The sequence below is a fragment of the Felis catus genome, chromosome A3 (genome assembly GCF_018350175.1).
Source record: "Felis catus isolate Fca126 chromosome A3, F.catus_Fca126_mat1.0, whole genome shotgun sequence".
Lineage (NCBI taxonomy): Eukaryota > Metazoa > Chordata > Mammalia > Carnivora > Felidae > Felis > Felis catus.
Window position 1 is genome coordinate 25,786,253 of NC_058370.1, and position 24,906 is coordinate 25,811,158.

The 24,906-nt window shown below is 45.0% G+C and overlaps 2 protein-coding genes across 5 annotated transcripts in view; one reads left to right on the forward strand and one right to left on the reverse strand.

The window, feature by feature from the left end:
• Nucleotides 1-16,554, forward strand: part of CDK5RAP1 (CDK5 regulatory subunit associated protein 1) — a 194,064-nt gene extending 177,510 nt beyond the window's left edge. Inside the window, exons 17-22 of one of the 4 annotated variants that reach the window (XR_006595238.1) lie at nt 5,459-5,703; nt 6,867-7,012; nt 7,875-7,993; nt 8,167-8,301; nt 12,542-12,716; nt 15,297-16,554. The gene's annotated coding sequence lies outside the window, so the exon portion shown is untranslated. The remainder of the gene's footprint in view (nt 1-5,458; nt 5,704-6,866; nt 7,013-7,874; nt 7,994-8,166; nt 8,302-12,541; nt 12,717-15,296) is intronic. The other 3 variants (XR_006595240.1, XR_002741000.2, XR_006595239.1) reach the window with 3 other exon arrangements.
• Nucleotides 1,196-12,111, reverse strand: LOC100652387 (lipid binding protein). Its single transcript, NM_001243083.1, is given in 8 exon segments — nt 1,196-1,288; nt 3,806-3,885; nt 5,025-5,088; nt 5,718-5,799; nt 7,940-8,089; nt 8,987-9,091; nt 10,692-10,821; nt 12,012-12,111. Coding segments are annotated over 7 exon segments (687 nt in total). The 3' UTR covers nt 1,196-1,288; nt 3,806-3,829.
• Nucleotides 16,555-24,906: the final 8,352 nt, after the last annotated feature.

The following is a 24,906-nucleotide window of genomic DNA, read 5'->3' on the forward strand; positions in this document are numbered from 1 at the left end:
GACTCTTGTTGGCTGGTGCAATATTATGAGGAACATAATAAAGCTGGTTTGGAAGCATTAAACAAACAAACAAACAACTTGTACACTGAATCCACCTTTCCCTGATTGGGTGAAAAACCATTGCTGGGTGATGGTTAGAGGAACAGGAAGCAAACAGAAGAGAGGAGATTTCTTTTCTCCTCTTTCAGCCTTGCAATCTCCCTCTAGTAAAGGATACTAATAAGGAGCAAGCCGGTAAGAAAGATAGGTGGTTTTCAGAGTCCCAGACCCAGCATTGCAAATCAGAGTACAGAAAGATAGATTTGTAACCAAGAGCTAAAAGCTTAATAAAAACACAATTTATTTAAGAGCAAATGATGTAATGTATGTACGCACAGAAGAGTGCCAGGCATGAATCAAGGTAGTTATAAGGAAAAAAAAAAAAAGGAGCAGAAGCAGGTGGGGAGTAGATTGGAGTGATCTTCCAAAATTAATTTGTAATGACTTGAGGAACATGAACACTGAATAAGGGTTCACTGGTGTTGTCCATGAAGGAAGTTATAAATGACCTAAAGTAAGTTATTTTGAGTTGGGGAAATAAGCCAGATTATCCAAAATTGAGCACTAGATAAAGGTGAGAAGTTTGAAAGAATGAATAGCAATATGTCTCTTGAGAAGTTTGGTGATATAGGGAAGAAAAATGGAGTTACCAGGCCAAGATATGTTTTCTTCCATAAGCCACAACTTTGTAGGTTGCCTGAAGGACTTACTGGATAAGACCAAAATTCTCGCTTCACAGTGGGGAGATTGTGGCCCAAAGAGGGGAGCTACCTAAGGTCACAGAATCTTCCAGAAAACATCTCAGACAAGACAGGAAGACTTATTCCTTAGTTTTTGGGAATCTCCAGACCAGAGTGTTGAAGTATTTCTGATATAAAGATTAAAGTAACCTAGGCATCCTCCTCCACTGTGCAAATTTTTATCATCACAATCAGACCCACCACCATCTCTGACTATCTGTGCCCCTGTCCACATTGCACTATGGAGGCAGGACGGCCTACAGCTCAGAGCTGCAAAAAATTTTTTTATTGTGAAGATATTACAGGGAATCAGCACATGGATTCTGGTGAGAAGTTACAGGGAGATAGCCTCCATACCCAGAGAAGTAGAGATCCTTGAGTCCAGGGTGGATAATGAAATTTCAGGTAGCAGCTGAATAATCAACATGAACATCTAGGATCATCGCCATACAGGTGATGGTCTGAAGTGTGGAGGATATTCCAAAGAGATCAGCAAGCAGTACCTGATTCTGTGTGAGATAATCAAGATATTAGTCAATTGCATACCCTCCTTTTTTTGAGAGAAGGGGAAGGGCAGAGGGAGAGGATCTCAAGCAGGGTCCTCGCTGTCAGCGCAGAGCCCCATGGGGGAGGTGGGTGGGGCTTGAACCCACTAACCATCAGATCATGACCTTAGCTGAAATCAAGAGTTGAATGCTTACTCTACTGAGCCACCCAGGCGCCTTTTTTCTACCCCCTTTTAAGGAGGCTGTAAACCAGAGCTGAGAGCCTCTTCTCCCCATCTCACTTCCCTCTGGTACTGCTGTCCACTCTCCATGGTGCTGAACCATATTCCAGTCTGGACATCCATCCACTGCCTATCCCTGGACAAAAAAATTTGCTGTGTTCCCTGGACTCTCTCTCGTCAGATAAGATGAATCTTCCTTCTCACCTTGCCTTACTTCATGACACAAGGATGTAAAATATTGTCAGATGTCCTGCTTGATCAAAAGATATATTTCTTACTTTTAATATTGACAACATAGTCACATTTACAAAATACTTTCTAGGTTGAACCAAATATGTCTGTCGACTGACTATAACATGGGGGCACAGTTGGAGCTGCTGTGTTAGATGGCAGCCTAGATGTTTTTGTGGGTACAAATGAAATGCTCTAGGCTTTTCAAAGTTTTGCAGCTGGCAGCAAGTTAGTTAGAACTGCACTGTCCAATATGGCAGCCACTAGCCATACATGGATGTTGAGTACTTCAGCTGCAGCTAGTCCAAATTGAAATGTGTTATAATTATGAAATGCACACCAGATATCAAAGAATTAGCACAAAAAAAGGAATGTAAAACATTTCATTAATAATAATCTGTTTCCTTTTCCTGTAAAAATTTCATCTCTAGAAAACTCTAAGCTACGTGTGTGTTTTGTGTTATATTTCTATTTGGACAAGATTACTTTAGAATCTTACATAACTAAGCTATCAGCCCAAAGACATAGGTTCCATTATGGCATTGGCCATTCAGTTTTTTATGCCCCCTTTCATGGATTTCACCTTCTTCTCGGTGGCTCACTCCATCATGTGAACCTTTATTTTTAGAAAGCATATGTATAGTTCACTATACACTTCTCCTTGGCCCTCAGAGGAGGATGCCTCCATCCTCCATGACTCCTATGACCAATCACCTAAAGCTTCTTCCCATTGTTTAGAGCATCAGGTTCTTTCCTACTCCTGTATATTTGCACATCATGTATCCTCTTCTTTTAATGCATTTTCCCATAAAAAACTCTCAACCATTCTTCAACATCGAGTTTAAATGCTGTGTTCTCTGTGAAGTCTTCTTGGAAGTCTTCAGGCAGTGCTACTGGATCTTGCCTCCTTACTTCCAGAGAACTCCAACCAGAACACCTTACTGCATATGAAATTGCCTATTTATTTGTCTTATCCTTTACTAGACTTGGGACTCTTGAAGTCAGGGACATGTCTAATTCATTTTTTGTAATCCTGGCACTTGGGATAAAACAAGGAATAGAAAAAGTCCTTGCTGGGGTGCCTGGGTGACTCAGTCAGTTAAGCATCTGACTTCAGCTCGGATCATGATCTCATAGCTTGTGAGTTCAAGCCCCACGTTGGGCTTTGTGCTGACAGCTCAGAGCCTAGAGTCTGCTTCAGATTCTGTGTCTCCCTCTCTCTCTGTCCTTCCCCCACTCATGCTCTGTCTCTCTCTCTCCCTCAAAAATAAATAAGAATTAAAAAAAAGAAAAAGTCCTTGCTTTCATGAAATATATATTCTGGTAGGGGAGACAGAAAAGAAACACATAATATAGTAAAAAGTCAGATAATAATGAATTTTATGAAGAAAAATAAGCAAGGAAGAGAGTGGCAGATATGCTTTTTTTTTTGAGAGATCTAAGAGGGTGATACTTGAGCAGAGTGTATTCAGCACAGAATAGTTGTAAATAAACACATGATGCATGAATAATAACATCTTCTTTTACAGAAACCTTGAAGGGTATCTCCTATAACTGAGCTCCTTCCACATCTCAGCCACATTGCTCCCCTTTCTTGCTTCCAAAAGGAAGACTCATTCCTGTCTCAGGGCTTTTGCACATGCTTATCTTCCTGTCTGTGATCTTGGCACAACTGGGTCTTGGCACAACTTCTGCCTTATCATTCAGGGCTCAGCTGAAAGATCTCAAAGAGCCCTCTGTCTGACTATATTCTCTTAATGTGATGCCTCCCTCTCTGCCCCCACCCATCACTCTCTCTCACACCCCACTTTGTTTTCTGCATAGTACCCACCACCCTCTGGAATTTAGCTGACTATACATTTATTTCTTAGTTCATTGTCAGCACACCCAACTAGGATACAAACTTCAGGAAAGCAGAGTCTTTGTGTTATTCACGGCCATATTCCTAGCAGTTAGCGCATAGTAGATGCTTAATTGAAATTTTATGAATGAACAAATGACATATTTATAATGGCCCTAAAGGCCAAGTGTCATCACTAAGGAATGGACATATGCCCTGATCTCTCACCAGATTGGTGCAAACATGGCTCCTTTACTTTGCGGGTATTTCGACTGTGGCTTGGTATGTGCCATGCTGCAGCAGCAGACCTAGAAGGCAAACAAATACCTTAGACAGTGGGAGTAAAGGAGGACCAGAGAGGCCAAAGGAGCTTTCTCCTGCTCCAAATGGGGGCAGAGCAGGGTCAGGGAATGAATCAAATGCTTGGAGTCACAAGGCTGGGCCTGGAGGCTATGCTTAGTTGCTGGTATCTCTGATCACCTCAGTGACAGTTCTGGACCTTGGTTTCCTCATCCGTAAATTGGGAACAGCTACTCCCTTCCAAACTAATAACTGAAGATCTGTACATTGAAATGAGATGGTGGGGGAAGTTGGCATTATAGCAGCTGGGTCCCCATTTGTCTGGTCACCTCTCCAGAATGCTAGCCCAATATCAGTATTGGTTGAGCTGCCCCACTCACATTTACTTTGGGTGAATCTGGGAACCAAACTTTGGGAGCTTTAATAGTCATCCAGATTAACTGCCTCAAATTTCCTACTTCATAAATAGTGAGCTCCCTGTCAATAGAGGTATGTGAGGAGAGGACAGAAAACCGCTTGTCAGGAGAGACATTTAAAGGAACTTTAGAAACTCCAGCATCTAGCACTTGGTAAGGACTAGTGAATCTTCAGTGAATGAAGGGGGAGTCCTTTCAACCCAGAAATTCTGTTGGTTTTCAGATTCCTGCTGGGGGCTTCAGCTATCTGCTTTAGCTTCTGGCAGACATGGAAACTTTGGGTGCCTGGAGATAGAGACTATTGGAAGGAAGCAGTCTTTGGGTTGAAACCAGGTCAATTTTCTGCTCATAATGTAGCATCATCTAATCTAGGAGGAAAGTTAAGAGGAATCAGGCAGCTTTTCTCCCCCAGAGTAGCTTCCATTTATATCTCATTTTCTCTAGGCTTTTGGGACCAGAATAGAATTGAAACCACCATGTTCTTGGCTAGCGGTGGAGTTTCAATGGCTAGTGAAGGCAAAGTGCTTAACCTTGGGAATAGCGCACAGGACTTCCTCAGTAAATGACAGCTGAGTTAATGAGGATTGTTATTAGTAGGGACCATTCTGCTTCATCAGGGATGGGATGTTTTGTCTGGGGGAGGTGTTAGGGGAGAGGAGATTAAAAGAGTGAAGGAGGGGTCTGAGCTTTCTCCTTGGGTGTTCCTATGTCTTCTCACCACCAGCACTTACTAATCAGTTGGTTAGTCACTTGCGGATTCAGGTTATAAAGCCATGAATTAATGAAGGGACACATCTGAAAGACAAGGAAATATGCAAGAGTCAGAAGGAGGACTCTACCAATGGTGTCTGAATATTCAGGGGGCAATCAAGGCAAACTCTCCTTCTAAGCCAACCTAGTCTAGAGAACGACCAGGTAGGGGAGTTTGGGCGACAGACTGCCTTGGGGTCACATGTCAGCTGAGCTATTTGGCAGCTATGTGGCTTAGATAAGTCATTGGCCATCTCTGGAACTTTTTCTTAAATCTGGCAAATGGAAAGAATATTGTTATTTAGAGTATGAGACTGTAGGGTAAGAAAATTCATGTAAGATCCTTAGCACAGTGCCTGTGTGCTTAACGAATATTAGCTGTTAATTTTTATGATTACTTATACTTATTTTACAGATAAGGAAACTGAGTCTTGAAGAGGCTTATCAACTTATCTCCAGTCGCACAGATGCTGATTTTGACTTGAAGAATTAACTGATATCCGTAAAGCACTTCACCAGTGCTGGCTGCAGAATGGGAGCTTCATAAATGCCACTTCCTCTCTCCCTAACTCTCCTTCCTGGAAGATTTCCTTCCAGTTTATTAACAAGACACAATCCGCCAAGCTCTGAGTCTCAGAGTCAAGAACTTAAGGAATCTGGGTTTGTATACTTACTTTTGCTCCAAAATTATGGATTATCACGTTTCCCAGGGCTCTCTCTATGTTTTCCACAATAAAGTTTTTCATTGGGGTGATGCTAAATGAAGAATGAAAGTAGAACAGATTAAATTCTCCAAAACCTTCCTTTCTTTTTTTTTTTTTAGAAAGTATTTATTTATTTATTTATTTATTTATTTATTTATTTATTTATTTAGAGCGAGGGAGTGAGCCACTTGGGGAGGGACAGAGAGGGAGAGAGAGAATCCCAAGCAGGCTTCGTGCTGTCAGGCAGAACCTGATGCGAGGTTTGAACTCACGAACCATGAGATCATGACCTGAGCCAAAGTCAAGAGTCAGACACTTAACTGAGCCACCTAGACACCCCACCAAACCCTCCTTTCTTTACATCACTTATGTATTTAGTTGACCCCACATTATTTAAACTCCTTGTTTCCATGGCGCTCCATACCTAGGCTTGCCCTTCTGCTCCAACCTACCTCTTAGGACTCCTTAAAATTAATCTTTTAATTTGTTTATTTTCTAATTTATTTATTATTTATTTTAGAGAAAGAGAGAGCACGAATAGGGGAGAGGGGCAGAGGGAGAGTGAGAGAGAGCAAGAGAGAATCTTAAGCAGGCTCCATGCTCAGCATGAAGCCTGACATGGGGCTCAGTCCCACGATCCTGGTATCATGACCTGAGCCGAAATCAAGAGTTGGGCACTCAACCAACTCAGCCACCCAGGTGTCCCTGAAATTAATCTTTCAATTTAAATCACCTTGCCCTCATCATTGTTCCCCATCACCTCCCTCTCCTTGCCTATTTCATTCTTCTCTTCTGGAATGCTTTCAGCTTCTACCACCCTTTTAGATCCTGATCCCTCTCTTTCTGGCATGCTTTTCCATTCTTCTGATTATCTATGTTCCAATAGAACTTATCTCCTTAGCCTGATAGTTATGCTTTAATGGAAGGAATAGTGTAATATCATTCTTCAGTTGGGGGAGATGAGAAAAAATCAGGAAACAGCAGTGTAAATGTGTCTTCATGTTCCTGGCTCAGTTTGTAATCCTTACAAGTGAGGGTAAATCTCATTCTCGGGCAAAGTGTTTGTGTCTTTATTCTATAAAAAGCTTACATAAAAATCAGCTGATCTATCACTTCCAGCCTGAAGACTCAGATTTCCCTCAAAGGAAAAACTGGTTTTCTTCAACATATCAAAAGACATGGAGCCACACTGACAGAGTTGGGCAGAATGGCTGTGAGTCAAGGACACTGTATCTGGAACAGAACAGGAGGACATTACCAGACCTGTAAGGGCTCAGAAAAGATTCCACACTCAGATCTTTCTTAAAACAATGAGCAACTGTGAAATGAATCAAAATAAAATTCATGAATGAAAAAGACACGGTGTACAATAGGTTGGTGATGACTATTGGATTCAGTTAATCATGGGGGGTATAGCTCAGTGGTAGAGCGTTTGACTGCAGTTAATCATAGATGTGAGCCTAAATTTTAAAAAATCTTACAAAGAATATTGTAAAAAAGAGATTACAAATGTAGAAGGTAACTTAGTAAAAGGGCAAACCTCTGAAAACTGTTACTCTGAAGAGGAGAGGTCACAGACTAATACACAAATGATGACATCCTTGCTCTACTGATAGTCAAGAGAATGGCACCCATGGGATTTTCTGCTGAAATTTCCTACTGAAGAGAAAAGTTGTAAACATGAGAGTAATTGGTCCAGATTGGCTATAGGGTGAAAGTGACCAATGCCAGCCAGAAACACCTCACTTCAGTTCTATTGGCGAGGTATTTGGTAAGTGATGTGGAATGCCTTAAAACTATTATATACCTTCAAATTTGAAAGTCATAAAACTGTTTATACTTTTTCAATCATTTCACGAATCTATAATTTCCTGCACTGAAAGGTTCAGGGTTATTTATAATAGCAAAAAATTCAGAAATAACCTAAATGTCAACCAATAATCAAGTGAGCCTGCTTTGTTTGTCCTTGGTGCTATTATTCAGTGAACCTCTTTTCATGTCAGTGAAAATATTATTTTCATAATAAAAAAATTTTTAAATTCTATGAAGTTCTATTTGTAGGACATACATCCCCATATGCACAAAAGACTCATTTGGAAGGTATGCTTTGGTGTTGACGTGTTTCAGGTGAAGACTCCTTGGGACTTCATCACAACCAGTTGGATGCAGAGAGAGAAAAATGGAGAACTCACAAATTTCCGGATTGGATCCATACAGTCTCAGGAACAATCCTGCAATGCCCAAAGGTGAGTTGGTATCTGTTGTCTACATCCTTCTCCAAGTAAAGTTGGACTTTCATATCTGTCCGTACATGGAATATGTAGGGATTAAGAGCCGGAAACCTGTGGGAGGGAAGTATTAAGGCTGGTGGGAGAGAACCTCAGAGCTTATTTTACTCCCATTTGTTTCTAAAATGAAGGTTCCCCTGGTTTGCACAGGACTCTCAAAATCACCCTGTTGAGATCATTTCCTCATCTTTCAAAAGAGATAATTCAGGACTGGAGAATGGGAATGGCTTTCTCCAAGTCGGCCATCCAGCCAGTGGATAAGCCAGGTAGGTCTGCATTCGGGGTGTATACCTAATACCCACTATCTCTGGCTTGGGGGACAGTTAGAAAGGAAAGGGTTGATTGTAAGTATGGCATCTTATCAAAACTGAGAGACTGAATTTGGAAAGTACTCTTCTAGAGGTCACCAACTCCACTGCCTCCAGGACCAGGCTTGATATGGAAATGAATCAGATAGAGCAGGGGCTGGTTTCACAGGGAGAGGCGACAGCTGTGGTGACCTGAGGAATGTCTGGTCTCTCTGAAGACACCAGTGCAGACCAACAAAACACATCTGTGGACAATCTCTAGGCAATGGTGCCAAGGGGCATTGCCATCTAGAGCACATTCTGTGTTCTCGTCTTAAGTTGTATTCAGTCAGGGCTGAGTGGGCTCATGAAGTCCAAATAAATGAAGGTGGGGTTCTCTGGATAAAGCAGGGAAAGGAATCTGCTCAACCTTTCCTGCTTTCCCTAGAGGGACCCCAGCTTGGAAGCATTCAGTTATTCTGCAGCCTCCAAATTCTACCCATAGAGTGACCCAGGCCTGGAGAGGGAGGGTGTTTTACCCCAACCACACAACGAGCCTTGCTAAGGTTATACTGGACACCCCTTAGTTATGACTGCTTCCCAAACCCCCACACATCTGTGCAAAAGTACAGAATTGAACCAGTGACTTGCAGCTGTTACTTACTTTATTTGTATGGAAAACGCCAATGGCATCCGTAAATCAATCCCCTTGAAGTCAGGGGAGGTCTCAATGAAGACCTGAAAAAGTCGAAGGTCTTTCATCTGTACCCTGTGTGAGAAAAGCAGGGAAGGTTGTGGCTCTAGCCACTGGGGGCCCCACTTTGTGTAAAGGCAGGTCCCCTACAGAGCAGAGGCTGAATGTATGCAAAGATAGTTACTGACTCATTAATCATGTTATTTATTGTACAGCTGCCATGTGAGATAAGCACTGAGAATATAGCCCTGAACAAAAAAAACCTCTTGCCTTAATGCATCACAGAATGGTCATCGTGTCTAGCCCTTTGGCCAGCACCAAGCAGGCTGGAATATGAATAAAGTAGAAGACTGAAAGCTATAGACAGCTCATGCTTGGGCAGAGTGTGTGTGTGTGTAAAACAATAAACCTAGTAAGTGAATGCATACAGAACGTGTCGGGTGATGGGTGCTGTGAAGAAAAAGCCTGGTGGGATCAGGTGAAGAGGGTAACACTGGGAATAGTGACATTTTAGACAGAGTGTCAGGGAAGGCTTCTTACAGGAGGTGACACTAGGGCAGAGTCATGAATGAGTGAGGGTACAGGTAGATCATAAAGATGGCCAGAGGAAGAAAGGACCAGGGAGAAGACAGAGTGCATAGGCCCTGAGGCTGGATCAGCAACAGGCTCAGCATGGCAGGTGGCAGGTGGGCAGGGGGAAAGGGAGAGGGCAGTCAAGACCAGGTCACAGGGGGCCTTGTGGGCCAACGGTAAGACTTTTGGGTTTGGTTCTAAGAGTAACTAGAAGACATTGGAGGGTTTGAGCAAGGGAGTTACCGTGTCTGGCCTACTTCTCAGAAAGATGCTTCTGGATACTGGTGGAAGGAATGGGGGAGGGTGCTTGAAGTGGAAGCAGTGGAATCTGGGACCACAAGTCAGGGGAAGATGCTGGTGGTTCACACCAGATGAGGTGGAGAAAATGGTCAGACCCCTGGGTGTGTTTTGAAGGTAGAGCTGACAGAGTTTGCAGACAGGCTGCATGGGGGTGTGAGTGAAGAGAGGGGTGTTGGACGATGTCAGGAGTTTTGGCCAGAGCAGCAGGATGGATGGAGCTTCACTAGCTAAAATGGGCTGGGCTGGAGGAGAAGCAGGCTGGGAGGCTGGGAATCATCAGTAGTTTTGAACGTGCTAAGACAAGGGACCTGCATCTTCTACACTCTGGTTGTCAGCACTGATTACTATGATTGCCATATTGTTATTTGTAGAGGTGGTTGTTATTGGTTCTGCTGACTGGGGGCTTGCTGAGGACAGGAAGCTGTGTAAGCATGGTTCATGTGTTGTTTCATTTAATATTCACAACAGTCCTGTAGGGTTGGATGCTATAGTTCCCCATTTAATAGGGGAAGAAGTTGAGACTCAGATAGGGGAAGACACTGGTGGTGCTCTCACAGCTGGTGAGCAGCCATTCTCTTCCCAGACAAAGAGATTGGACCCCTGTCTTTAGCACCTCCCTAGCTTCTGCCTCTGCTCCCAGTAGGAATTTCTCCCAACCAGGGGGTCTTAGTCCATTAGAGTTGGAAAGGCTGTTAGTTGATGGAAGGGGCTCTGTAGAGTCAAGAAAATGCCAGAAGGCTGCTAATAAACCAACAAATCAGGACAGTCTGGACATGGGGGTTTGTGATCAAAGACCACTCACATAAAATTGGCTTCCCCATTGGTGAGCTGGTGGCCTAGGACAAGGCTGAAGATATCCTTCAATGGCCCCTGGAAGTCAATTGTCTGCAGGGTGGGAAGAAAGTTCATACCAAGGAGTCCTTGTGTCAATGCTGAAAAACATATCCCCCCCCCCCCCCCGACCTCCCATTAGACATTTAGATGCCAAAGATTCTCGGATGCAACCTTGACCTCTGAGAATGTCCCACATGTGGTGCTTATTCTTCATTCACCTAGTTTCCCTGGTCTGCTTGGTGCCGGGCCAAGTTCCCAACACAATCATTCAGCAAATATTTTTAGAGTCCTACTATGTGCCAGGGCCATTCCAGGCTGTACCAGTGAGAATAGGCAGCATTCTTTGCCCTTGTGGAGCCAGCATTCTGGTGGGGATGAGGGGAAAGAGATGATAAAGTAGTGAATAAAGGGACATGTGTGAGTCAAGTGCAGATAAGTGCCATGAGGGGGCTGGTTTCAAAATATTCAACAACCAGTTGGGCATAGGCACCAACCAACCAGAGAGGATGTCAACCATAGTTCTGTAGCCTGGTTCTGTGGCTCCCGGGCTGTGCCAGGTGTTGACTCATTAGATTTTGGTTGGTGAGAAGCGTGGAGTCCTGGGATTAAGATAGGATGGTTGGGGTGATGAGAGGGGGCCACCTAGGGAATCTCTGAGCAGGGGCTACTTTCCAAGGAGCTTAGAAAAAATTTTTCAGTATTTTAACCACTGCAGCCATACTGTGCATTCTACTGAAGCTATTTCTGTCATGAGGGAAAAATAAAAGGCAGAGTGAGGAATTGAGAATATTGAGTGAGGGTGGTAATTCATGCAAGGAGGTCAAGAAATGTCTTCTGCAAATGCAACATTTTTAGCAGAGACTTGAAAGAAGGGAAGGGAGACTTGATGCCAGAAGAGTGTTCCAGGCAGAGGGACCAGCAAGTGCTAAGGTCCTGGGATGTGCTTTATGTGTTGAGGAGGCTACTGTGGCAGAAGGGGAGCCAGTGATTGGTGGTGGGGAGGGTGGTAGGAAAGGTGAACAGGAGCCAGTCCAGGTAGGGCTGGGTCTTTTGATGGTGGGTTTTAATAGATAAATCAGGGCAAGGAGACAGGAAAGAGGGAATCTTGGGAACACAGGATTAAATATAGTAATGTGATGATCAGAGCAGCTAATGATTCATTATGTTAACTGTGTCCCAGACACTATGCTAATTAGAACTTAACCCACATTGGCTGACGGTCTAGAATTTTAGGAGAGGCCTATGGGTTTGATCAGTCCAGGTATGACCCAAGGCAAGACAATCTCACCATCAGTGATGTGGGAAGAAACTCTGGAGAGGACCTCTTGAGTAGAGGATGAAGCAAGCAGCCCACAGAGGAGAATGAAGAGGCTGGAGACCTTTAGCATCTTGGGTCAGGTACCTGTAGGGAAGCAGGCAGAGAGGGTCAGCTATGGGGTCATTCTCTGAGGGGGTCTCCCCAGAGCTTGGGTCTATGGTGGCTACAGAACTCACGTGGTCCTACTTTACAGATGGGGCCAGTGAATTTCAGAGAGGAGACATGCTTTTCCACATAGTATAGAGCAAGAAATGAAAGGTACAAGAGATGAAGTCAGCTCCCCAAGGCCAATGGAGCTGGACATGCAGCTTTTCCTGCAGGGACACAGTCTTCCCCAGTAGAGCTGCCCAATGCTGCTGTGAGAGACTGCACAATGTTATAGTTGCAAGAACAGTCTCTGAAGCCTTCCACTCCTTACCAGGTGTGGGACTGTGGGATTTAGGGCAAGTTGCTTCACCACATGACATTGTATGGAGGACATATTATCCTCATTTTTTCAGGAGTCATTGGTGGTGATGTGCACTGGCTTCAGAGACAGACAGGCCTGGGATGGAATCCCAGCTCTGCCACCTACTACTTGCTGGACAATCTGGGCAATGCAGAGTTTTGGAGGCTCAATTTCCTCATCTGGAAAATGTGGATGATACACACCCATACCTTCCTCTCAGCCTTGTCGTAAGTACTGAGCACAGCACTCTGCATATTGGAAGTGCTCCATAAATGGTCACCATTATGCTGATGAGTTTTATGATGATAATGATTCTCATTTGGGATTCAACTCTTCCTGAGTTGGCAGGAAACAATACGTTCGATGGCATGGACATGGTCTAGAGTATGTGGAGGGCTTGCTTCTGGGTTGGAACTTTCTGCTTATATGGCATGGGCTGGGATAGGTCTTCAGGATGTTGACACTTACCTCACACCCCCTTATGGGTCAAAAACATTCATGCAAATGTTGATGGGACTTTTTGGGGCTTCAACCAAATGACAGTGCAAATGGCCCCTTTTGGGACCTGAGACTAACAGGCAGATGCTGGTAGGGCCCAATCCTCCCTTTAGACACCTGACAGATTCAGGAAAGAGTCTGAGGCCAGTTCTGGTTACCAATCCCATGTAAAGTAGCCCATTTGGTTTAATTTTAATTTTGATGATCTGTTTTCAGACCAGTAGAAAAATTAGAAAAAGATATATACAAAGAAAGAAAAAAGTAAATAAAAATAAATTCTCAGAGACTAAATTCTGTTTCTACTTTCAAAAGTTTTTCTTTACACACTTGCGTGTACATACACGCACATACATTCATGTAACATTATGAAAAACCAAGATTGTCCTGCCATGCTTCTATAGAATCACTTGATCAAATAATGTCACATCATGACTGTCTCTCTACCTCCTTATCTGCAGAATATTCTAATGTATGGATTGACCAATGTTTATTTAATCAGTCTCCTCCTTTTGGCCATTTTTGTATTCAAATCCCAACAGCCCTGGGATGAACATACTTGGATTTTTTTTTTTTTTTGGCTCACTTGCCATATTATATCCCATAAAACATTTTCTTGAAATAACCAATCTTGAAGTTGTTTTTGGAAGGTTGCAGCATTTCCTGTGTTGAACCTTCTCACCCTGAGCCCTAAATGGGTGGTTACAATGTTCCAGTGAGATATAAGGTCAAATTCTAGCTGCAGAGTTCTGGTTTTGGTCATGACAGAGTTACTAGACTAAACTTCCCAGTAAATTGAAACTATATAAGATAGAAATATATAAAACAGTGCTTCGAGGGTATTGATGAGAAATTACGCAGGTACAATATGAGAGCCTGTGATTCTTTAGAAAAGGGTGTCATTCAAGGTGAGCTCCACATTCACCCCAAATTCTGCTTAAGGTCATTTCCCAATTTGCCATATGGGGGAGTAGAGTTCAAACAAAAGGACCAGTCTTACTGGGCTGAGGAGGCAGAAATTGGACTAGGAGCTTTCAAGTTGGTACTTGAGGTACAAAATCCCACAGAGGGAGGTACCACAGGGAAAGAAACCTGAAATTGGTGCACAGATTTCCCTCAACTCACTGGACTTAAGCTCACCTGTGCAGTGTGACACTTGTGATATTATGATTTATAATAAGAAACAAATATTTGGTTTTTGTCCAGTTTCTGGCACAGAGCTCCCAAAACCTTTGGAATTTCCTAAGTAATGAGAGCAATAAAGATGTCTTTTGTTATGTTAATGAGGTGACTTTTGGAAAGCACCTAAGGATGTGGGCTGGTTGCCAGAGGAACCAGCCAGGTGATTAGAGGGTTGGACCTTTCAGTCTTCTGGGGAGAGGAAAGGGGCTGAAGATTGAGTTGAGTCATTAGTGACCAGTGATTTAATCAGTCATGCTTGTGTAATGAAACCTCCATAAAAACCCAAAAGGATGGGGTCCAGAGAGCTTCCAAGTTGGTGGACATGTGGAGATTCAAGGAGAGTGATGCAGCCAGAGAGAGCATGGAAGCTCCATGATTCTTTCCTCACACCTTGCCCTACGAATCTCTTTTGCCTAGCTATTCCTGAGTTGTATTCTTTTATAGCAAACCAGTAATCTAGGAGGTAAAATGTTCCTCTGAGTTCTGTGAGCCACTCTAGCAAAGTAATCAAACCCAAGGAAGGGGTTATGCGAACCTTTGACTTATAGTCAGTTAATCAGAAACACAGGTAACCAACATGGACTTGCACGTGGCATATGAAGTGAGGGCAGTCTCATGGGACTGAGCTCTTAAGCTGCGGACTCTAATGCCATCTCTGGGTAGAGTGTGTCAGAATTGAGGTGAACTGTAGGACACTCAGCTAGTGTCAGAGAAATTTCTTGGTGGTGTGGGAGGAAAGGGAACATTTTTAAATATAGAAATGCATAAATGTGTATAAATGCACATTATATTTGGTGTGAAAATCATTAGACTTTGAGACATCAGCAGAAAATAGCAGCTGAAAGTTAAGAAGCTGAGCAAATTTCAGCACATCCCCATGTGGTGCTGGGGAGACACTGGTTTGAATTCAAGCCTTATTAAGATGGAGTGCCCTTAATGGACACCTTGGTCTTTTAGTTAAGACTCAGAAGACAATTCTGCAGAAGAAAGGGACATGCCCTAGAAATAAAGGCTCCCCTGGAGAGTAAGAGCAAAATCAAAACATTTCCACCCTCATAAAACATAAATCTGAGCTTCAGCAGAATCAAAGCAATCCACTTATATTCTATCTCTTGACTATCTTCTTTCAGTTGGCTTTGGAAAAAGATGACATCGTTTAGAACCTCTATAATTTGTATCATGATGTCCAGCATCTAATGAAAAATTACAAGGCATACACACATGCACAAAAGGACAAATGGACTGAAATCCAAGAAATTAAAATATACAATATAACAGACTCACACATCATTCAATTATTCAAATATTGAGCAGACAACAGGGCAAGCAGCCTATAGAGGATGAGAAGGAGATCTGAGACTTTCAGCATCTTGGGGCAGTACCTGTGGGGATCCCAGGTAAGTAGAGTCAGTTTCAGGACCACTCTGATGCCCTGGGTCTCCGTCAGTTGAATCCTGATGGCTCTGCAGTAGGGCAGACTTTATAAATGGCGAATGGCCCCATTGCTGGGAAGACGTGGCACTAGGAAACTGATGAGAAGTCTTCAATCTCACCACGTCCATCCAATACCTCCAAAGCAAACATTCCTGCATAGAAGTCCTAGAGGATTAAGGAGATAGGGACTCACTTAAGACATTTGATGGAAGTGTCAAAAACATATTTCAAACTGCACATCACGAATGTCAGCAAATGCAGAGGTGTAGAGAATGTTGGGAGCCCTGAGAGAGTCTGGAGGCTGCATTCATGACTCTCACTCATGGCCCTATCCGCTGGTTTCCTCATTTGTGCCATGAGTGAGGTGGACCTAAAGGACTGTGAAGGAGGAAGCCACTCAGTCTACTCTGAGTGGAGTCAAGGGGGGATGTATCCTGGCTTCAGTTCAGGGAGGCTTGAGTTTTACCCTGGCTCTACCTATGCCTTGCTCTTTGATAACTGGTCAGGCCTCATGCCCTTTCTTGGCCTCAGTTCCCCCATCTATTATAATTCCAGCACTGATAGGCAATTTTCACAAATGCTTGTGGAATCCTCATAGCAACCTTACCATGTAAAAACTATTATTAGCCCCAGTTTACAGAAAAGGAAACCAAGACTCAAGAGAGGAAAATTTTGCCCAAGATCACAGAGCTAGTCTATAGTAGAATCAGGTTGTGAATCTAGTTCTGCCTTATGCCCAAGCTTGTAACTTTGACACCACATCTCAAATTCCTCCTTTTAGAGCAGAGCCGAGGCCTTCTTATTGGGTAGGAAGAACAGTTCTCTGTTACACTGAGAAGGCTTGTTCCTCAAGGCCTGAAGGACAGATATGCTTCATCATTTGCTCCAAAAACTGGGACCCCACTCAAGCTTTAATTTCAAAAATATATTAAAACATATATTTCAGATTATTCACATGATCCCTGTTTACAAGGAAATATTTGTTTGTTTGTTTGTTTGTTTATTTATTTATTTATTTATTTATTTATTTATTATTTTTTAATGTTTGTGTGGGGGGGTAGGGACAGAAAGAGAGGAGCCACAGAATCTGAAGCAGGCTCCAGGCTCTGAACTGTCAGTCAGCACAGAGCCCAATTTGGGGCTTGGACTCATGAACTGCGAGATCATGACCTGAGTCGAAGTCAGATGCTTAACTGACTGAGCCATCCAGGTGCCCCACGAGGGAACATTTTTAAATATAGAAATGCATAAAGAAAACAATATCTCTATTTAGAGATAACCTCTACTAGCACTTTGGCTCATTGCTCTCTTGTCTTCGTTCTGTGCAACTGGACATACACATAGATATGGAGAATAACCAGCCAGCTAACCTCTTTGTGGCAGGTCTCCTTGAAGGGACAGCTGAACAGTATTTTCTTGTCTGCCACACTAAGTCATTTAACCATTCTGGCAAAGATCAGACAGTTCCACAAAGTCCAAGCTGTGGGGACCTTATGCTGATCTCTCGCCAACCATCCCTAAATGCAGCCTACGTCCAGTGCTGCCTACACATTGTTTCCCTGCTATGCCCTGCCCCTCCTACCTCAGGACCTTTGTTCGAACTATTCCTGTGTTCCTAGAAAGTAGCAAATACTCCATAGATCTGTGTGAAAAGAATGAATGAATTAAGAAGCCATTCTTTGAAGCCTTGTTCTAATCTCACTCACGCTTACCAAGAAGGTGTTACAGATTTCCCTGGTAGAACTTAATCTCTCTCTGGCTCCAAAGCTGGGACCATTTGTCCCCCTGTTCAGTTCCAAGTTTGAGGATTTCAGTTTCTGCTGCTAATGTGTCAGCTTTTAGGGGCTGTGTCTAAGTTCTTCTGCCTCCCTAGGCCTTGCACCACATGCTTTGCATACCTCACTCATTTCGTCCTCTCCAAACCCTGTGAGGGGTTGATGCTCCAACACTCACATTACTGGCAAAGAGGCTGTGCTCCAAGAAGCTGAGTGGTGTGCTTCCAGCCCTGGAAGAGCCAAGATCCACACCCAGGAGGTAGATCCTAGAGCCAAGGTCTTAATCACGACTCACTTTCATCCAGTATGTTTATTGCCGATGGATACATGTTAGAGCCAGAAGGCCATGTGGGTCATTTGAGAGCTCCTGGCCACCCACCAAAACATCACTGCATGCCTCCTCTTTGTAGAACAGGGGCCAGGAAGCCCAGGAGAGGAGGCAGAAAGGCAGTCAGGGGTCAGGTTCTAAGGGAATCACAATGCCAGGCTTGGAACCTCCACCTTGAAGGGTTTTTTTTGTTTGTTTGTTTTGAATAGACTTTTCCTGAGTACTTTTAGATTCACAGCAGATTTGAGCAGAATGTGCGGAGACTTCTGGTATACCTCCTGGTCCCTGTGCATGCACAGCCTCCATGATCAGCATCCCCCACCAGAGTGGGCTGTTGTTATGACAATGAGCCTGCACTGACACATCATTATCACTCAACGCCCACAGTTTACATTAGGGCTTGCGCTGGGGGTTGTACATTCAGTAGGTTTGGACAGATGTGTAATGATGTGTATCTGCTTCTACAGTATACAGAACAGTTGCATTGCCCTAAAAATTCTCTGTGCTCTGCCAATTCATCCCTCCCTCCTTCCAAGCCCCTGACAATACTGATTTTTTTATACTGTCTCTGTAGTTTTGCCCTTTCCAGAATTTCATATAGTTGAAATCATCCAGTATGCAGCCTTTTCACTTAGTAGACTTCTTTTACTGAGTAATATGAACTTAAGTTTCCTCTGTGTCTTTTCATGACCCGATAGCTCATTCCTTTCTTTTTAAAAATTGTTTAATGTTTATTTATTTATTTATTTATTTATTTATTTATTGAGAGAGAGAGAGAGAGAGAGAGAGAGAGAGAGAGAGCGAGCACAGGGGAGGGGCAGAGAGAGGGAGAGAGAATCCCAAGCAGGTTCCACTGTCAGTGTGGAGCCCAACTCAGGGCTTGATCTCAGAAACCACGAGATCATGACCTGAGCAGAAACCAAGAGTTGGGTGCTCAAGTGACTGAGCCACCAGGAACCCCATAGCTCATTTATTTTTAGTGCTGCATCATATTCTACTGTCTGGATGTGCCACAGTCTATTTATCCATTCACCTGTTGAAGGGCATCTTGGTTCCTCCAAGCTGGGGCAGTTATGAATAAATCTGCTAAATTCTCCAAGTGCAGGTTTTTGTGTGGACACATCTTTTCAATTCCTTTGGGTAAATACCAAGGGGTGTGACTGTGGCATGGTGTGGTGAGACACTCTGGAAGCTTCGATCAAGGTTGTGAAATGTAGGTCCATGGATACCATTGTCAGTACAGCTGCTCCAGTTAGCAGTTGTGTCTGTAGGCAGAGGGTCGTTGGATGAGCAAGTGCTTGCAGGACAACAGGGACAAATGTGACTTTGCCTACTGACCTTGGATATGAGATAAAGAGAATTAGAACCAAAGGTGAGGTCTAGTGCCTTCCTGCAACACTCTCTCCTTCCTAAGCTGAGGACGGTGGGATGTAGGCTCCTGAGCCATCAGCTCTGGCCCCAGAGCCTATTCTGGGGGGCCCAGGATAGCAAAGGCTTAGCATGATTAAGTTGCAGGATGGACTTCCCTAGCTGTACCTCTCTCATGGGCACCTCCTCCCTGGAAGCCACCCTCTCTCTCTGTCCACAGCCCAGCTCTCCACCCCAACAGCTCCTGCCCTGGGTGGGACCTGGACCAGCCATGGCCTTTGCCTCCTTTCAACCCACCCAACATATCAACCTGTTAGAGGAACCTTCCTGAAACTGATTGCTGAGATTGTCTCTCTGCTGTCTGGAAACTTTCCATGGCTTCCTAGTAACTAGCCCAGTGGTTCTCAAAGTGTAGTCTGGGGGCCCCCAACAAACTTCCAGGAGGTCTGCGAGGTCCAAAAAAATTTTGAATTAATATGAAGACATTATTTGCCTCTTCTCTCTCATTTACCTTACAAGTGTAGAGCAGATTTTTCTGAGAACTCCATGACATGTGATATTGGAACTGACTGGAGACAGAGCAGATGCGAGGATCCAGCTGTCTTCTGTTAAACCAGTCGTTATGGAGATTTTAAAAAAATGTTTATTTATTTATTTATTTATTTATTTATTTATTTATTTATGTGTGTGTGAGAGAGAGAGAGACAGAGAGAGAGAGAGAGGAGACTGAGAGAGGGGAGGGGCAGAGAGAGAAAAAGAGAATCCCAAGCAGGCTCCATGCTGTCAGCACAGAGCCCCATGCAGGGCTTGAACTCCTGAACGGTGAGGTCATGACCTGAGCCAAAATCAAGAGTTGAATGCTTAACTGATTAGTCACCCAGGCGCCCCGCGAGATTAAAAAAAAAAAGAAAGAAAGAAAGAAAGTAAAACAGAGCCACTCCTCTCACTTTTGATGTTTTCTGGAACATGGGGTTATTTTTCATAAAATATGTCATTTTGTTAAAATGCGATGCCCCTCAGCCCCAGGCTGGGCCAGAAGCCCCTCCTCCGAGTCTTTCTCTCACCCCCACCTCCCAGGGGGGCTATGAGCCTGAGTCCTGCCCTCTTCACTCCCAGCCCCTGCCGTGGACTTGGAGCTTTGCAGGATCCCCTCAAGGCTGCTGCACTCAGGGGCAGGGGGGTCCTGTTTCTGTCACCAGGCACAGAGCCTGGCTTAGCTAGGTGCTCAACAACCCTCTTCCTTTTGGGAAATCCATGTTATTTCTTGAACAAACATTAACACAGAAGTGAGTCACCCCAACAAATGAAATTTGTCAAATTTCAGCATCCCCGTTCAGTTCCCCCACCCAGTCCCAGTTTCTTGCATCATTGTGACACCAGCTCAGCACAGTTCTCAGAGCTGTATTTTCATTCAGCTGTAAAACACAGTATTTCCCCAAATTAAAAAAAAAAAAAGTTGAGAAAATAGTCTGTTGAGTTGATGGAATAACTGACTCTCCTAACTTGGGACCTTCAGCTCTTCCAGGGCGATGAAGTTTATTCCACTCCCATTCAAAGAACAAATATTTAAAATAAAAGTGTCTATCTGCTGGCAAATATACGGTGAAATATATATACTCCCTCATCCTAGCGTAAATAGAAAGATCCGGGTTGGTAAGTTCTATGATGTGTTCCTGGCATCCTAAAATGTTCCAAGGCATAAAGTAAATAATTTTGATCCTAAGATGTTATCCTGAAGGGATGGTGCAAACATTGGAAAGATCCAGCATTTATTTAACTGAATTAAACCTTTAAAAGAGCCTGCGCGACAGTTTTGCTCTCTGTTTTCTGGCTGATTCGGGGTCCAGTCAGGTCTTGCCTTCTTTCTTCCCATATATTCCCTCAGGCCAGTTCTTCCCTCTCCTCCTCTGTATGGCCTCTTTGTCCCCAAAGCCTCCTTCATGAGGTGTCACCGTCTCCAGGAAGCCCTCACCCCTCTTTGAGGTCTGAGCCAGAGCTGGTAGCAGGGGTGCCAGGCTCACAACAGAGCCCTTGTCACTTCTGCACCCTCTTTCCTTTCACCTCCATTGCCCACGTTAGTCACCGGTGGGGCCGAGTGGCCTTGGCCCCACCCACCCCATGTTCTGGTTTCAATTACCTAGGAGCCCCGCATTTGGTCCTAGTCCATCACTTATGTCCTCAAGTCCCAGGTATCTGGCCCTGATTGACAGAAAATGATGACAAGTCTCCTATACCCCCAGTTCTGGCTTGCTAGAAATTTCCTGTGCACCTACCCACTCAGGTGTCCTGGAGATGGTGTCTGATTGTATACAGACAGAAGAGATTCATTCATTCATTCATTCATTCATTCATTCATTCACTCATTCAACATTTGTTAGTGCTTGTACTGTATCTGGTCCTTTTCTGGACGCTGGGGCTGTTGAGAGGAGCGAGGTACCTGCCCTCAAGGAGCTCACGGGCTCATGGGGGCATTGATGAATAGGAAAGGTGAAAACCGGGGCGCCTGGCGGCTCAGTGGGTTAAGCATCCGACTTCAGCTCAGGTCATGATCTCGAGGCTCGCTGGTTGGCGGCCCCCATCGGGTGGAGCCTGCTTCAGATCTTTTGTTCCCCTCTCTTTGCCCCTCCTCCTCTCTCAAAAATAAATATTAAGAAAAAAAAGAAGGGAAAAGCCATACTAACCAGAGTTGACACTCTTTCTTCCTTTTTTTAATGTTTATTTATTTTTGAGAGAGAGAGAGTGGGAGGGGGAGCAGGGGAGGGGCAAAGAGAGAAGACAGAGGATCCAAAGTGGGTTTGAGGCTGACAGCAGAAAGCCCCATGTGGGACTCAAACTCATGAATCATGAAATCATGACCTGAGCCAAAGTCGGCTGCTTAACTGACTGAGCCACCCAGGCGCCCAACATTTTTGTTTCCTTTCATTTTTTTGAGGGAGAGAGAGGGCACAAATGAGCAAGGGGCAGAGAGAGAGAGAGAGAGAGAGAGAGAGAGAGAGAGAGAGAGACAGAGTGTGAGCAGGCGAGAGGCAGAGAGAGAGAGAGAGAGAGAGAGAGAGAGAGAGGGAGACAGAATCTGAAGCAGGCTCCAGGCTCCGAGCTGTCAGCACAGAGCCCGACGCGGAGCTCGAACTCACAAACCGCGAGATCATGACCTGAGCCAAAGTCAGACACTTAAACGACTGAGCCACCCAGGTGCCCCTGAGCAAAGTTTTAAGGCTGAGCAGGATTTAGCCAGCTGGGGAGGGAGGAGGAATGGTGTCCCCAGTAGACATAACAGCATGGACAAAGGCTTGGCAATGACTCCAGTTGGTTACTGCCCAAAGAAGCCCTAAATTTTGAGACCTCCTTTGTGTATTTTTTGTGGGAGGAGGGGTTGTCACAAAACAGCGAGAAAGGAAAACTCATCCTTCTTCCCCGCCAGAAGGGAAGCACCGGCTCTGGAGGAGGGTGACTTTGGATTAAATCCAGCTTTGCCCCTGGCCAGCTGTGTGGCCTTGGGCAAGTCACTTCACCTCTCTGAGCCTTACTTAGTTGCCACATCTTCCCCCAAGACCCATTCACTGCATCCCTCAGAAAAAAACGGAATTCAATGAGATAATGTGCATAAAGGTTTAATACAAGAATTCTCAACACTATTGACATTTTGGCCTGGATGATTCTTTTTTGTGAGAGGCTGTCCTGTGTATTGTAGAATGCTAAGTGACAATCCCCGGCCTCTACTCATGACATGCCAGTAGCATCTGCAACAATCTGTGACAATTAAAATGTCTCCAGACATTGCCAATGCCCCTGGGGGGCAAAGAATCACCAGTCTAATACAGTGCCTGGCATGTGGTAGGGACTCAATAAATGTTTATTCTCTTCCCATTCAAGTCTGGAGGGAGCACTAACTTTTGTCCTGTTGGAACAGGAAGGGCCTTTAGGGATCTCTGTGCAAATAAGAAAACAGGGCTCAGAGAGAAGTTAGCAGGCTAATGTCACACAGCACGTTATTGGCAGAAGGAGGCAGGTGGAATAGAGACAAAGTAGCCTTGACAAGGAGACCCCAAAACACACTGGTTTAAATACGCTAGCTCATTCTTTTACTGCCATGGAGCCCAGAGGTGGGTGGTCAGGGGCTTTAGGAGCAGCTCTGCTGGCTCAGTACACAGCTTCTACCTCTAGGTCTCAGGAAGTTCTGCTCATTCCCATTTCTAACTTGATAGAAGGAAGAAAGTAGAGGGACCCCCCCCCTCTTTTTTTTTTTTTAAAGCTCAGTTCCCAATGTGGGACTTGAACTCACAACCCAAGATCATGAGTCACATGCTCCACACACTGAGCCAGCCAGCCAGGAACTCCTGCCTTTCAAACACATCATTTCTGCTGATATGCCATTAGTCAGACTTTAATCGCATGGCTACTGCAAGGGAGGCTGGGAAATGTAGTCTCTGGCTGGGGACGATGTGCCCAGTTAAAATCTGGGGAGGGGAGAGAATGACCACTGGGAGACCATTGGCAGTGTTGTGATAAAGACGGGGTGAAAACCCAAGATCTCCCAGGACCGTGGTTTTCTCTACCACATCAGGGCTGTTAGCAGTCAATCAACAAACACTAGGGTGGTTGTGATAGCAATTTCAGTGTGTAGAGGGGACGCAATAGCTATCAGGCCCTAGTTAAACACTTCCCATCCTCACAACAGCCTAGTGACCAAGGTTTTACTGTTAATTCCCTACAGGGGAGAAACTCCAGATTCTGAGAGGCTAAGTAAATTACCCAAGATTTCAGACCTAGAAAGTGGCAGGGGCCATCTTGAGCTCAGATGTGCCTAACTCCCTGGCCCTCGCCCTGTGCCCAGTGGCCCCTTGGCACATCTGAACTGAGGTCCTCACAGGATCACTCAGGAGAGCTGGTCTGAGGCCCCTCCAGGCCACTCCAGGGACTCAAGAGTCCCTTGAGGTGACTGGACCCCATGAGGCAGTCCCTTTTGGATGGGGTGGCATCCTCCTCCCTGCAGGGCAAAGGGGAAACTGAGGCCTGCATGTAGGGAGGAAGAGCAACCTCGAGAGGCTCTCATGTGTCCGGGGCAGAAGAAAGCAGTGCCTGCTGGGGGCCGAGGAGGCAGCCAAAATGCCTGGGCGATGGGATGTCACTTCTCTGAGCAAAGACTCTCATAGTTGTGTGTTCAAATCCAGATTTGCCACTTGCTTACTGTGTGACCTTGATGAGTCACTTTCCCTCTGTGAGCCTTAGTTTCCTCATGTGTCAAATGGGGACAAGAACAGTGTTTCCTGGCTGTTGTTAAGAATTGGTGAGGTCACATGTGGCCAGCAAAGGCAGCTCCCCAGGATGGCAGTGGTGGTAACATAAGCAGATGCTGACTCAACTATGGCCTGGCACAGCCTGGGTGGGGTGAGCTGAGCTCTGGAGTGTGGAAGAAGCGACCTCGGCTGGAGACAGCAGCTGGTCTCCAAGGGACCCTTGGCTTCACCAGGCTGGCTGGGCCTCCGTGCAGCCTGGCAGGTGGGCGCACAGGCTCTCAGGCTGGCAGTTGGAGGGGAGATGAGCCCTGGAGTCTGGGGACCATGGGTGTTCTCAGGGGTTGCTTGAATTGATCTCAGCTCCAGCCCTTCAGGGGGCACGGAGGGGCAGGCTGGGATGTGGCCTAGGCCCCTGACCCTACGTCATTCTGCTCTGTACTCCTGAGCCCATGGATCAGATGTCCCCGGTCCTCCACAAGGCCTCTCAGAGTCCCTGGAGGGCAGGGGACGAAAGCACTAGGTGGGGTCACCCAGAATGTGACTGTCGCATTCCCACTGCCTGCCTGGTCCACAGTAGGGACTCACTAAATACCTGCCG